The sequence below is a fragment of the Silurus aristotelis genome, assembly GCF_946808225.1.
Source record: "Silurus aristotelis genome assembly, chromosome: 18".
NCBI lineage: Eukaryota > Metazoa > Chordata > Actinopteri > Siluriformes > Siluridae > Silurus > Silurus aristotelis.
In genome coordinates, this window is record NC_139591.1 from 6,154,498 (window position 1) to 6,168,991 (window position 14,494).

The 14,494-nt window shown below is 40.0% G+C and overlaps 4 protein-coding genes across 4 annotated transcripts; 1 reads left to right on the forward strand and 3 right to left on the reverse strand.

Moving 5' to 3' along the window:
* Positions 1-20: 20 nt before the first annotated feature.
* On the reverse strand, positions 21-841 carry hist2h2l (histone 2, H2, like; the record flags this gene model as incomplete). Its single annotated transcript, XM_083567668.1, has 1 exon — positions 21-841. The coding sequence occupies one exon, from the start codon at positions 839-841 to the stop codon at positions 461-463; it is 381 nt and encodes a 126-aa protein (XP_083423794.1). The 3' UTR covers positions 21-460.
* zpr1 (ZPR1 zinc finger) lies at positions 21-10,339 on the reverse strand. Its single transcript, XM_083567636.1, has 13 exons — positions 10,090-10,339; positions 9,820-9,981; positions 8,256-8,346; positions 8,099-8,169; positions 7,319-7,405; positions 7,091-7,213; positions 6,828-6,954; positions 5,601-5,671; positions 4,282-4,371; positions 3,943-4,053; positions 3,755-3,844; positions 2,716-2,781; positions 21-2,618 (listed from the first exon to the last, which is right to left on the reverse strand). The coding sequence occupies exons 1-13, from the start codon at positions 10,204-10,206 to the stop codon at positions 2,496-2,498; spliced, it is 1,329 nt and encodes a 442-aa protein (XP_083423762.1). The 5' UTR covers positions 10,207-10,339; the 3' UTR covers positions 21-2,495.
* Positions 1,173-1,993, forward strand: h2ax1 (H2A.X variant histone family member 1; the record flags this gene model as incomplete). The annotated part of the gene is made up of 1 exon (XM_083567667.1): positions 1,173-1,993. The coding sequence occupies one exon, from the start codon at positions 1,173-1,175 to the stop codon at positions 1,557-1,559; it is 387 nt and encodes a 128-aa protein (XP_083423793.1). The 3' UTR covers positions 1,560-1,993.
* A 2,082-nt stretch (positions 10,340-12,421) lies between the features above and the next one.
* On the reverse strand, positions 12,422-14,195 carry pwp1 (PWP1 homolog, endonuclein). The gene has a single exon (XM_083568296.1). The coding sequence runs from the start codon at positions 14,052-14,054 to the stop codon at positions 12,603-12,605; it is 1,452 nt and encodes a 483-aa protein (XP_083424422.1). The 5' UTR covers positions 14,055-14,195; the 3' UTR covers positions 12,422-12,602.
* Between the last annotated feature and the right edge of the window lie 299 nt (positions 14,196-14,494).

The window sequence follows — 14,494 nt, forward strand, 5'->3', positions numbered from 1 at the left end:
GAACATCAAAAATACATCTGTGCCGAAATGAATCAACTTTTTTATTCTGTGACTTGACAAAAGAAATCATTGTGGACTGATGTTCATTATTAAGACACAGTTTTAAATCCATACAGTACAGGAAATCTGTCCCCAGGTTTTTTTTGTCTCAATCCACAGCAATGTTATGATGTGCACTCAGGAGCCATCAGCACCCAAAGTGTTACATATGAGAGGAAACCTGTGCGTTCGTTCACACATGCGAACAAGTAGGAGAGACATTAAATAAAAGCAGCACGAAAAAGGCAAATAGCTGTACAGTTTTTTTTATCGTCCTTCAAAAAAAAGGGGGATCAGGCAGTAATTTTGAGCAGGATGAACAAAAAAACCCCGTGATAGACATGCGGTATCAAAGAGCAGACAGATCTCTTCATTCCTCCGTTGGCGTCTCTTCCATTCAGTCCATCTTGTGCTCCTACCTTCACTTGGAGCTGGTGTACTTAGTCACAGCCTTTGTGCCCTCAGACACAGCGTGTTTGGCCAGCTCTCCAGGCAAAAGCAGGCGCACAGCGGTCTGAATCTCTCGGGACGTAATGGTGGAGCGCTTGTTGTAATGAGCCAGGCGTGAAGCTTCGCCAGCAATGCGCTCGAAGATGTCGTTCACGAATGAATTCATGATACCCATCGCTTTGGATGAAATACCAGTGTCCGGATGGACTTGTTTTAACACTTTGTATACGTAAATGGCATAGCTTTCTTTCCTGGTTTTGCGCCGTTTCTTGTCCCCTTTCTTCTGGGTCTTGGTCACAGCCTTTTTCGAACCCTTTTTAGGTGCCGGGGCGGATTTCGCAGGGTCAGGCATGTTTTTCTGCTCGACAAGGAAGCGTCAGATGTCCTCAGCTCAGCTCTGTATACTTTCTGCGCGGTCCATTCACCTCTATTTATAGAATTCGCTTGCAAATGAAAGGAGCCTCAGACTTTCCTCTGATTGGTTGCTCTCTTTGCCTTGAAGTACACATAGCGTTTTAGGATTGGTCGTCTTTCTTAGATGCACCGTATCCAATCGGATTCAGGACTGGGGTATAAATAACAAACCCTGCTTACATCATAATACAGCGCGGTGACTGCAAGTGAAAAACAGAGCCAGTTCGACATCACAGACTCGCCTCTTTTTTTTGTATTGTCGTGTCAACATGTCCGGAAGGGGGAAAACCGGAGGAAAGGCCCGAGCTAAGGCTAAGTCTCGTTCTTCCCGAGCGGGACTTCAGTTTCCAGTGGGTCGTGTCCACAGACTGTTACGCAAAGGGAACTACGCAGAGCGGGTGGGCGCGGGGGCGCCCGTGTATCTGGCCGCGGTGCTGGAATACCTCACGGCTGAAATCCTCGAGCTGGCCGGAAACGCGGCGAGAGACAACAAGAAGACGAGGATCATCCCCCGCCATCTTCAGCTCGCCGTCCGCAACGACGAGGAGCTCAATAAACTTTTGGGTGGCGTTACCATCGCCCAGGGCGGAGTGTTGCCCAACATCCAGGCCGTCCTTCTGCCCAAGAAAACCGAGAAACCAGCCAAGAGCAAGTGATGAGTTTCGAGGACACAGACATCACGGCTTCGGTGCCACCATTTTGAGTCTCTAAAGTAGTAACACGTTATTGTTTTGTTTTCCTTCTTGCTCTGATTCTGCATTGTCTTAAGGTGTAAAGAAACCCAGTGATGCTGTTGATGTACTGTATCTCGGAGAAATGGCTTGTGTATATAAATATACACACACATGTATATTCACATCGATCCGGATGAACGGCGGACATGTTCAACCTGCAGCCGTGGAACAAAGGTGGACTTGGAGCGGATTAAACACCACAAATACACGGGCTGAGCATTCACATACACTCTTGGTAGTTTTTAGACCAGTGCTTATTGTCGTTCTTTCTGCTTTTAAAACCATATTGTAATTTTTTTTTTCCTTTTCTGTTTAATTCAATAAATGTTTGAGAGCCTGAGGAAGGCACCAAACTCCCCGTGCATCAGTGTGTTATTCACCGTAGAAGGTTGCATGAAGGAAACTCCTCCTTTTATTCATATTAAATCGAATTATGTTTATTATTCACACCTTTAGTCTATTATGTAGATTATTTTTAATCTGGGACTGTCATTAACGCCATCACAGAACAGGTTCAATATTATTTATTGTACAAACACAATGCATACATTATGTACACTTGATTAATTTACCTGTTTAAAGAAAATCAATGCATTGTAGCATTAAGTGCTATTTAACGATGCATTTTATACTGTAATTTCACAACATCTTGGTGGTTATCATGACATGATAAACACAAGGCCAAAAAACAAAAAATCTCTCGTAGAGCAGCAAGAAAGCCTGGGCATTTTGCATGCAATCAAACAAGACAGTGCTCATGTTTTTTTTTTGTACACTTAACTACATCGTCACTCTTACGACTCTTAAATAAAAACAATAAAAAATGTTAAACTAATGTTGACCCCTGGCTGAATTCTCTCAATTCTCAGTGCTATAGCCCTCGGTTTTCATGTCGTTAAGTCCCAAGTCTTCGTTATGTTCGAACGTTCGAACGTACTTCTCGATCTTCAACTCAGGATCAGGGTCCGGAGCGTAAACGTTCTACAGAGAGAAATGTCAGGTTTTATTTCGTTTAAAAAATCAGATTTGGTCATTATACATTCTGGGGAAGGGATTCGTGCAAAGAGAAAAAGTGTACCTGCAAGTAACTGTTTCCTGCTGGATCATCCAGGATGATGTGGACGTCCATTTCTCCTGACATAATCTTGACACAAAAGACAAATCATTAAAAAAATTAATTGGATTTGCTAATAAATGATGGCTGATGTGTTCAGAATCTCATCACTTTTGTAATAGAGCATTTTCCCAGACTTGCATAAGCAGATGGGATGGCTCTCTTACAAAGTGTGTGCTGGTTTTTAAAATATATACACACAGTAATTCCCTGCTTTACCGCAATTCGAATCTCGTGCCCCCGGTTTATTGGGAAATTGCATTTGCCACATAACTAATTTGTTTGGCTGATTTTCCTCTTCTCTCAGGATAGCACGATAGACCAAAAACCTTATAGGGAATACGTTTTAATACAGTGCAGTACTGTATACATAAAATAGCATTTTTGGGGTGGCGTTCGTTTATCGCAGGCGGTTTTGGAACATAACCACTGTGAAAAACCAGGGATTACTGTGTGTATATATATAAATATATTTCCATTTATTTACACGCAAATAATCATCTTAATTTAGTAAGTACTTGAGCCTGGTTATGGTTGTGGTGGATCTGGAGCCTATCGTAGGAACATTAGACATAATCTAGGAATACAGCCTGAATGCCAGTCAATACACAAATACATTTACACGCCAGGAGTAATTTAGAGAACTTACTCACAGCCGTGTGGAAAATATGTGAAACGTATTCTGTAACCACAGTCTTTACCCTCTGTAAGCACAGACTGTAACCTGAGCTGAGGATTGAACTAAAAATATTGGAGTTGTAATATAACTAGTCACTTTGCCACTACGGCACCTGTAATTTGCACAAAACATGTAATTTTAACACAAGTGTATATACCTTCAACAGCCTAATAGCATACCAGGTGAAACTCTAACATCTGACATGAGTCCATCTGCAAAATCTTCACAAACTTTTGGCCAGGAAGTAAATGATCACCTCAGAATAAGATATGTAATAAGGGTAGAGGGTTGAACCTTGTGCATGTAACAAGGAAAAGTGCAAACCTTGTCGATCTTTTTGCCAAATAGCTTCAGTTTCTCATATGTGTCAGAAACTGCGCTGTCTCCACAAATAAAGGGGTTTTTCATGACGATCTAAACCATACGAGGGAAAAAAAACAAAAAACAAATAAGGAATAAATCCTAAACATCTAAGTAAATAAAATGTAGTTACACCCTACCCCTAAGCTTACCTGTTCTTTGATGTCCTTAAGAAGCCCTTCCAGAGTGGTGAATTTCCCTCCTAAGACCGCCATACCCAGCTCAAACTCCAGCTCTGGAATCTCCACACTGCACGTCTCTGACTGTCAAAGTAAATAAACCAAGGACTTGTTTTCTTTCACTTCGCAGCAGGAACTTCAAACATTGCGATTAGTATTGAGGTACAAAAAACAACCTCAATCAAAATGAGTATTTCTCAATAATTTCTGTTCTATTTTGTTTACTACAAATTGAGTTCTACATTACTTGAATACATTATCAACATTATTTTCGTGTCTAGAGGATGAAAAGCTTGTGAGAAATCGGAGTACCTTCAGCAGGTCTCGTGACATGTCTGATGGGTCTGTGAGGTGAAGAGTGATTTTGGTTCCCAGCTCCTCTGTGGCACCACCTGATTTCACCTGTTCATGTAGAATGACACAAATATTAACAGATTTCCTTTTCTACAGCGTTCACACTCGGACACACACACAAAAAAAAAAAAAACGTATAAAGGATAATGTGCACAGATGGCCAAACTGTTTGTGATGGCACGGAAACGAGACGGGCATCTATTCCGCATTTCACTTTCTTTGAGATTGAAATAGATCAACCAACACACTGGACACAAGCAATGGCAGAATTTTACATTTGTGTGTGGCTGCCCATTAGTGTAAAATAAAGGTGGTAAGGACATTAAAGAGTTCCCAAACACATCTCCAAGCCATATCAATTTTTATCAGGACAGAAAAATAAGACGATGGGCAAGAGAATAATAATAATAATAATAATAATAATAATAAATAAATAAATAAATAAATAAATAAATAAATAATAAAAAAAAAAAAAAAAAAAAAAAGGAAAGAAAAAGAAATTAATTAAGAAATTAATTCGGAAAGAAATTAAGGATGGTGATGTTCAAGTGTTCATGGATTAGTACAGCGGTCCCCAACCTTTTTAGCACCACGGACCGGCCTTTAAGGTGTGTCGGATAAATACAACAAAATAAAATGATACGACTGGCATAAAAACTGGTATTTTCTAAATATAATAATAAACGTTAATCCACTGTGTTGTTTTTTGTTAATTTTGCTAGCCTGGGGGTTTCAATTTAGCGGTAATGTATTGTGTGTTACTGGCCGGAGCAGCAGCTTTAAGAAGGTAGCGGATGGAGGTAAGACATGTGACCGAGGCATCTTGATATGCATCAAGAGTGAGTCATAGACAGATGTTGCAAAGAGAATCTGGTAATTTTCGAAAATAAAACATCGTTCAGAATCAGATAACAAATAAAACAGAAATAATGTAAGTTGTGTATTCTTTCGGTGCCAGACCACTGGATTTGTATATACAGCACTTTGTAGGATATATAATGCATTAAGATTTATTTAAATTTGGATAATCAAGGAACAATAAAACTACTGTACTCCCTCTATATCTTGCAGCTCATCTGAAAACACAGATTGGTTTATTGTTGGCACATTGATTGCTTATTTGTTTTCAAAGTAAAAAACCAAAAACATCTGTTCTGTTACTGTTTTTGAGACAGACATGTTCTTTTTGTATCTACCAACAAACTAGGTAAAAGCCAAAAACACACAAGAACTGGACATATATAGAAAACTCTATAGAGTAAAACTGCTTTTCTGACCTCATTAGTTCGATGTCCACAGCTGTCACAGTTTGTTGCCATGATGATAACTTCTTTGAAATGTGGAATTTCTGATCAACAGTAAAGGAAGAAATCTTGACAAGGTAAAATTCTTTTTAAAAAACAAAAAAAAGTTTAAAAGAGCAGGTAAAGTGTAACTTCTGGCTAATAAAGTATATTTATTCATCGTGTTATTCAAAATCCAGCAGTGAACTTGACTTAAAGTGCTCTGCCAGTATCACATCAGACTGCAGGTCAATTAGTTCCAGCTGAACATCACTGGGTGCATTATCCACACTGCAGGTAAAGGGAGAGGAAATCATGTGCATTTCATCCGAGTGTTCGGAGATCTTCCAATCGCCTTGAAAACTCACCATGGAGATCCGCTAACATGGATGAGTACCTGCGAAGGTGTTCAGTTGATGGTGTGACTTCTTTTAGGGTTTGCATGTAAGTGAGAGTGTTGCTCTTCATTTGGCTTGAAAGAAACTGCAACTTTCTCATGAAAGCCCTTACCAGGCTGTGCATTTCATGAACAAAAAGGCCCTTGCCTTGCAGTTTGGTGTTCAGTTTATTCATCAGTGCAGTCACATCAACAGCAAAGGCAAAATCTGCCACCCAGTCTTCATCTGAGAGCTCTGGGATACCTTTGCCTTTCTTCTCGCAAAACTCCTGAATCAATGCTTTCAGGTCCTGAACTCTTTATGAACTTTTGCCCAAGCTGAGACACCTGACAGCTGTGTGGTAGCCGATGTCCCTATGTTTAGTCTCATGCTTCTCCAAAAGGGCAACGAACTGTATGTGATTTAATGCTTGTGCCTTGATCAAGTTAACTATTTTAATCACAACATCAATAACATGGTTAATTTTTAGCACTGACTTGCACAACACAATATCTGTTCTGCATCAATTTCACTCATTGCATAAGTTTCAAAAGTCCATTTTTCCTTGTCAGATTTGGACAACTGTCCGATGTGACAGCTGCCAGTTTGTCCCATTTCAGCCCCAGCGTGTCCATGCATGCATTTACCACTGGCCAGGCCGGTCGGAGTCAACCAATGGGCCGTATAATGCCCAGGTGTCCTCTAATGGCTTGAATGGAACAGTTCCTCAGTAATAACCAAACCAGTATGCTGGGTTACTGCAGTTATTAGACATGGTCTCCAATTGACAAAGTCAAACCTTTGTACAGCAAACAGAAAGAAAACCTCAGCCTTGAAAGGATACGGACAAGTTTCATGTTTGTCGAAGCAGGAGCGTTGCACTCTGGGCAGTTGGTGTTGAACACCAGGACTTCGTTCCTCATTGACTCCGGATCGTTGTCATTTTCCTCCTCTTGTTCCGGTTCACCTTCCTGAAAGGAAACATAAAGAAGGTTACTTGAAGCAAACAATGAAACTTTGGGAAATAGCATTTGTATAAAAAAATTTGAAGAAATCTAAACTCCTCTCCAAATACAAATTGAATGGAAAGTCGAATGGAATTCTCACCTCTATCCCAAGGGCTGTGTTTTGCTCAGCTGTCCTTTTGTAATAAGAGACAGAGAGCGCTTGGTCTTTCTGAGGTGCAAATGGATTCTCAATGAAACTGTTCCCTGAGGGATCATCAATGATCTGAGAGGTAACACAGAAAAAACACAGAGATGCATAAACAGGAACTTTTGTCTTAACAGTAGCTGATAAAAAGTTATATTGTAGTAGGGATAAAGTTGGATTTACTAGTGTAAATTCTTCTTGGACATCTTTCAGATTTTTCAGCCTCTGAATAAATTGGTCGATTTTGTCTGCTACTTTCGGATCAGTGGTCTGAAAAGAAAAAAAATAAGCACACATGAGAACATGCAGACTCCCTGGGAAACATGCAAATATGTATGTTTTATCTTCTGGCTCTCCCTTTTAGTTATGCTGCCATGACTAGTCTTGCCAGAGTCCCTATTTGTACCCTGATATACGGTATAGTGTTTTTATTAAGTATCTTTATTGCTACATTAATCTTTGCTCAGCATTTATACTCCAATCACTAAGCAGAACACCTCAGCAATGATAAAAATAATGAACTGGCCACAGATGAGGACTGGTTGCCTTTTGAGTCTGGTTCCACTCAAGGTTTTCTTCCTCAGATCATCTCAGATTTTTTTTCTTGCTACTGTCACCACTGGCTTACTAAGTGGGGTAAACTCCCAAAGACCTAACATATAAATGTAAGTTTTATAACATTGATCTCTGCAAAGCTGCTTTGGGACAATGCCCATTGTTAAGAGTTCTACGAATAAAACTGAATTAAAATGTTATATATTGTATATATATATATATATATATATATATATATATATATATATATATATATATATATATATATATATATATACACACACACACACTAAAATTAATGCTACAATCTTGATATTACTATTAAAACCCTGAGGTGAGAACATTAAATCAAATTTGTGATAATTAAACACCTAAGCTCTAAGACCAGCAAACAGAAACAGCACACACCCGTCGTTTTGGTTGATCTTGCTCTAAACCGGCAACCGCTCTGTCGAAAAGTCCCTCAAGAGTAGACAATGCTGAAAAATAAAGTAAACAGATTTATGTCACACCAGTTACCGCACAGTTATATGGGCTCCTTCATCGTTAATGCGGTTCTACTCACAGCCTTTCTGTGTAAATGCAGGTATTTCAAAGTCCAACTCGGGTATTCTAACAGTGGCACTGTCGGTCTTCACCACCTCACGGTTCATATCCTAAACCACAAAAACAACACGCAGCTTAGAAACACAGCATAAACAAACCACAATAAAATTTTATGAAGAAACCAGAAAGGACTGTAACCAGTACTTAACATCCTGGGTTAAGGCACCACTGCATAACATAATGAAAGCAGGACAATAGATGAATTGCCATCATACTAAAAAAAAAAATAATAACTTCCATGCTGAACATCAAGTTGGTGTGACAGGGACACACATTAAAATTTTTGTGATTACCAATGTGTACTTGATTCGTTGTGCATAAATGTGTTTGTTAATGTTATAGTCAAACTAAACGTAGTTTGTCGGTAGTTTCATAACAGATAAAACATTTACAATTATATTTGCTTATAACGTCCTCTAAAATAGTGATGAATGAAGAAAATGAGAGAGAAATTAGATGATGTGGAGATGTTGAAGCAGGAAGTGGATAGGATTAGTAAGGAGGAAGTGAGAGCAGCGATTGAGAGGATGAAGAATGGAAAGTCGGTTGGACCAGATGACATACCAGTAAAAGCGTGGAGATGTTTAGGAGAGCTGGCAGTGGAGTTCTTAACAAAATTGTTTAACAAGACTGTGGAAGGTGAGAGGATGCCTGAGGAATGGAGGATCATTGTGCTGGTATCGGCTTTAAAGAATAAGGGAGATGTGCAGAATGTGCAGAACAGGGGAATAAACAGGGGAATAAAGTTGACCAGTCACACCATGAAGTTATGGGAAAGAGAAGTGGAGGCTGAGGAAAGAGGTGACCATCTGTGAGCAACAGTAAGGTTTCATGCCAAGGAAGAGCACCTCAGATGCAATATTTGCTTTGAGAATGTTGATAGAAAAGTATAGAGAATGTCAGAAGGAGTTGCATTCTGTGATTGTGGATTTAGAGAAAGCATATGACAGGGTGCTGAGAGAGGAGTTGTGGTATTGTATGAGGAAGTCAGGTGTGTCAGAGAAGTATGTGCGGGTGGTGCAGGACATGTATGAGGACAGTGTGACAGCAGTGAAGTGTGCAGTAGGAATGACAGACTGGTTCAAGGTGATGGTGGGACTGCATCAAGGATCGGCTCTGAGCCCTTTCCTGTTTGCAGTGGAGATGAACAAGTTAACGGACGAGGTTAGACAGAAGCCTCCGTAGATTTTGATGTTTGCGGACGATATTGTGATTTGTGGTGAGAGTAGGGAGCAGGTTGAGAAGAGCCTGGAGAGGTGGAGGTACGTGCTGGAGAGAAGGGGAATGAAAGTCAGTAGGAATTAGACAGAGTACATGTGTGTGGATGAGAGGGAGGACAGAGGAGTGGTGTGGTTGCAGGGAGAAGAGGTGGAGAAAGTGGAGGAGTTTAAGAACCTCTGCCCAGTCTCTGCACCTAGACATCTAAAACTCTACAAGTAATAGTATGTAGTACTATTATAAGTTATAGTAACACAATGTGGGGAAAATAAGCATTAGTACAAAGTCACTGTGATGACAGTCACCTCTTTAGTCTTTATTCGGAGTGTGTAGCCGACACCTTGCTCTTGGATTCGACCTGCAGACTGGATTTCTGTATTGGTCCAGTGACAGTGGGAACATGTAAAGGAGCTTATAATGATTTCCCTGAAGAATGGAATTTTGGTCATAAGAAAACGTGTCATTCCCTGGAGAAAAAAATTATAAAAGAAGAAGACATGCCATGAAGACACCATAGAACAAATATATACCTTAACACTTTTACTGTTAGTCATGCACCAATGAAGTCCACTTACATTCTCGTAACAATTCATGCACAAGCTCTCGATTTCCGTGGGCTGAGCTTCGTCCTCGTCCGCGTTTATGTCTTTAAACATGACCCCGCGGACACACTCTTCGCCGATCACCGACATTGTATGGAGAAACCCTTTGCTGCCTTTCGAAAACAAATACAACCAGAAGTTTGGAGAAAACGTGGAAGCGTCTAGAAATGTCGTCACAATAGTGCGCACATGGATCCGCACTATTATTTCCGGTGCGCCAAAGAAAAATTCCGGAAACGCCATAGACTGTAAAATAGTTCCACCAGTCTCAGAGCCTCAAGTTAATCATAGAGACGAGTTCAAACAGAAAAAAAAATATTTCCTATTTGGCAATCCCTTTATTATTTTTTTAAAAATAAGGTATATATTCTAACTTTCGAGCAAATTTTTTTTCTTATTTCTTGATTTTTCTAAATGACTTTTATGCAATCCCTGTCTCTTCCGGCTTTGAGTTCATGCTGTAATGCTGGTACACTCCCACTGATGTCCACACTCTGGCTGATATTTTGAACATTTTCCGCTAGGTTTTGTGTCCACTAATTAAAATAAGTTTATCCTAATGCTCCTTACCCAATGCAATAGTAGAAATGTGGTAATAAAAATCAGAAAAAGTGACCAAACAGACTACAAACTATAAGAACCCAATAATAAATGTATGCTTTTGACCATGTAGGTTATTTTTCATCATTGTGAAGTAAAAAAAAAAAAAAAACTGGCTTTACATTTATGGCATGTGGCAGATGACCTTGTCCAAAGTGTCTTACAATGATATCTTTTATAAACCTGAGGAAGTGAGGGGTAAAGGGTCTTGCTCAATGGCCCAAAAGTGGCAGCTTGATGGGGCTGAGATTTGAACTGTCAACCTTCCAACCATAAGTCCAACATTATAATAATTGAGCTTTCATTTTTATGACTAGTGTGCAATTCTAGGTCAATTTGACATGAACTACAGTAAACTATAGCAACAAATGGCCATATGACACAAAATACTATGTTACTGTACTTAAGTAGATTTTTCTGGTATCAGTACTTCACTAGACATAACCACTTGCCTAATATTGTGTTGGTCTCCCTTTTGCTGTCAACACAGTCCTGACCTGTGGAGCATTAACAGCATTAACTACTTCAGAAATTTGAGCTTCAGTAGCTCGTGTTTGATCGGACCACATGGGATTCGCTCCTCATGTGCATCCATGAGCCTTGGCCACCCATGATCCTGTTGCCGGTTAACTATTGTTCACTCATTGGACCACTTTTGATAGTTACTGCAAACCAGAAACACCCCAAAAGAGCTTTTTTTGGAGATGCTCTGACTCAGCTGTCTAGCCATCATAATTTAATATATGCCACCCAGTAACAAGTGTCATGATAAAGAGACTATCAGTGTTATTCACTTGACCAGTCATAATATTATGCCTGATCAGTGTATTCAATACTTTAAAATATAAAAAGCATGGTTTCTAAGGACCAAATTCAAGAAACGTCATGCAATGTGCATTACATTTAATTGTTACACCATTTATTTTGCATTCTGTAGCTTTCTCATTTTAAAAGTTTAAAGATTTTGTCATTTATACCGGATGAAGTCTGGTACACCACAGATAAAAATGCTGTAAGATACTGTTAGTTAATTACAACTAGCATAATTTGACATTGAATAAATCCTTTTTCCTTCTATGCTTTTTAAAGTGAATCAACTGTTATAGGATGTATACCCTGACCATGTTTAGAAGAACAGGGGTGAAATCTCACCTGGGGTGTGAAAAAATGTAAGAAAAAGACCTGCTTTAATGGCTTCCCTAATGGCACCCATGATATTTTTTAAGAAGAAAATGAATATAGCAACAACATATATTCTGTATGTAAAAGTTTTATTTTTGTACTTTCTTATCGTGACATTTAATGCTGCAACATACATCTCTTAGTCCTGGTCATGGACTACGATGGCATTTTTTACTACTCGAACACACCCAGTTCGCTTACAGACTTGTTATATCAGGTAAGTGATAAGTCAATATTAGCACTTTACATAGAATTATACAAATTTTTAAAGGTAAAAAGTTACCAAAAATAAACAATGTATGCAAATAATAAATGTCAATACCTATCTTAACCATACAGCTTTCCTGGCTGTGTTTGCACATAGTGCATGCGTATCTGTATGTTGCCGTGCCACATACTACTCAGACTGTATACTGAATTTAGGCTCTGAATCCTCAACAACTTTGATCATCATAGCAATTGCTTAAGATTTGATTGTTTATATTCTATTAAAAAAAGCAATGTTTAATATTAAAAACACAAGTTTTGAGAATTAAACATCTGTTTAATGATTTCTTCAAAAATGTACATATATTTTTGTACTAATTGTATGTTTTTATCTTGTATACCAGAAGTAGAAACTTATGTATTTTTCTCTAAACACAATTAGCCTTTTTTTGTATTTGAGAAACAATTCTTTGTACAAAAAGTCTCTGGCTGTTCTATTAAGAGATCTCCATTTCAGCCGCACTGCTGCTTGAGCCCGAAGTCATGGTGTTGGCGACCAAGCGCTCCCGACTGCCGAAAACCTCTGCCACTGCAGCTACATCACTAATGTCCCATACTCGCAGCCCATCCTTCTGTCCTCCAAATGCATAAACAAAGGGTAGATCAGGACAGCAAGCCGCACAGAACAGTATTCCCATTTTCATGTCTCTGGAATGAACGAGCTTGGGCTTGTTTCCGAGAATATCCCAGACTTTCACGTGTTTGTCAGCAGAGCTAGTAACCAGACAACCGCTCACTTGACTGCTCAGGTCCATACCGGACACCTCTCCTTCATGTGCCCTCAGCGTGAAGACCAGCTTGTCTGATCTGGCATCTAAACAGTAAATAAAGCCATCCTCTGTACTGGCAAGGAAATTGCATGGAGAGAAGTGATTCCATGCCAGGCGCTCCACCTGACCACTGAAGCGCCAGACACGATTGCTGGATTCTGGATTGCGACAGTCGTACAAGATTGCCGATTTATCATAAGACCCGGTGATAAGAGTCTGCGCCTCGAAAGGGTGGAATTTCAGAGTCTGGACCTTGTCTGTGTGACGTCTTAGAGTTGTTGCTGGTTTGCCCTGCACAAGGTCCCAAAGAACCACTGTCTCATCAGCGGAAGCACTTCCCAAGACATTCCTAACCATCTTGTTCCAGGACAAATCCAATACCGCATCGGTGTGGCCCTCGATTGGCTGGGCAGCATTCTTCTTCTTTTTCTTCTTGGTCTTCTTGCTGCCCAGAGAAAACACAGGCTCCAAGCTATCCACCACATCCAGATCCCACACATCAATAACCGGGGTCATGTTTCCTATAGCCGCATAATTCCCTGTACCTTCATCAGGGCTGGGATCAAAGTTCAGCCACTCGACACTCAGCGGATAAGCAGGCAAGAGGATGTCGTGGTGGACATACAGGGAGTTCTCTTCAGAATTATACACATAAACTTCGAGGTTGCAACAATCCTTTTCAGCCCTACCAGCCAAAATGAGGTTATCGGTAGGTTTGATCTGGAAGTCCTCTCGTTCATACTGGTCTGTGTCTTTAATGGTGACATAAGGATCTTCTTCGTTACTACCATACACTGCCAGACCTGCCAGACCGTCCCCGAGGTTAGCAGTCTCAAGATCTTCCTCATCATATTTGTCCAGTTCATACTCAGCTAAATCATCTTTCTCTGGGTTTGCTTCAGCAGCAGCTGTCATGTCTGAGGCTGACTGAGATTCTGTCGTCTCCTGCTCACTCACGGTGCACGCTTCCTCTTCTTCATCCTCGCCATCATGACTTAATTCATCTTTTGCCTCGGCTATGATGCGCTGCAGCTCCTCTTTGCTCAATTCCACTTTATCTGGTGTTTCCTTAGTCACTCCTCTCCTCACCCATCCAACACACGTTATCTGAGAGCTCATGGTCACACCACCTATTGACGAATAATTATTATTTAGATTGGCTTTTAGTGTCTGATGTATCAGGCGCTGATAGAATGACAGACACTACTGCATGCGAAAACACGAGGCGTACCGGGGTCCTCTTACAACCTGGCGCGTTTTGATGACGTAGCGGGTGTCTCCTATAAATCTCCTGCATTTTTTTTCCCATATTAAAAAAACAAACCAAAAAATAAAAAACAAGTGCAAGATTACTGTAATGTACAATGTTAGCGATATATGTATGATATATATGTAAAGCTAAGAAAATTGAAGATTTAATTGTACTTGAAAAAAAACCAGCTCTGTGAGCCAGCTCTGGGCTTCTTTTATGCCCGTGTTTTTTTTCCACAGTGGAGCGGTTGTTTTATCTGGATACATGACAATTTCCACTCATCTTGCACAGATAACCTGGTTCAGAA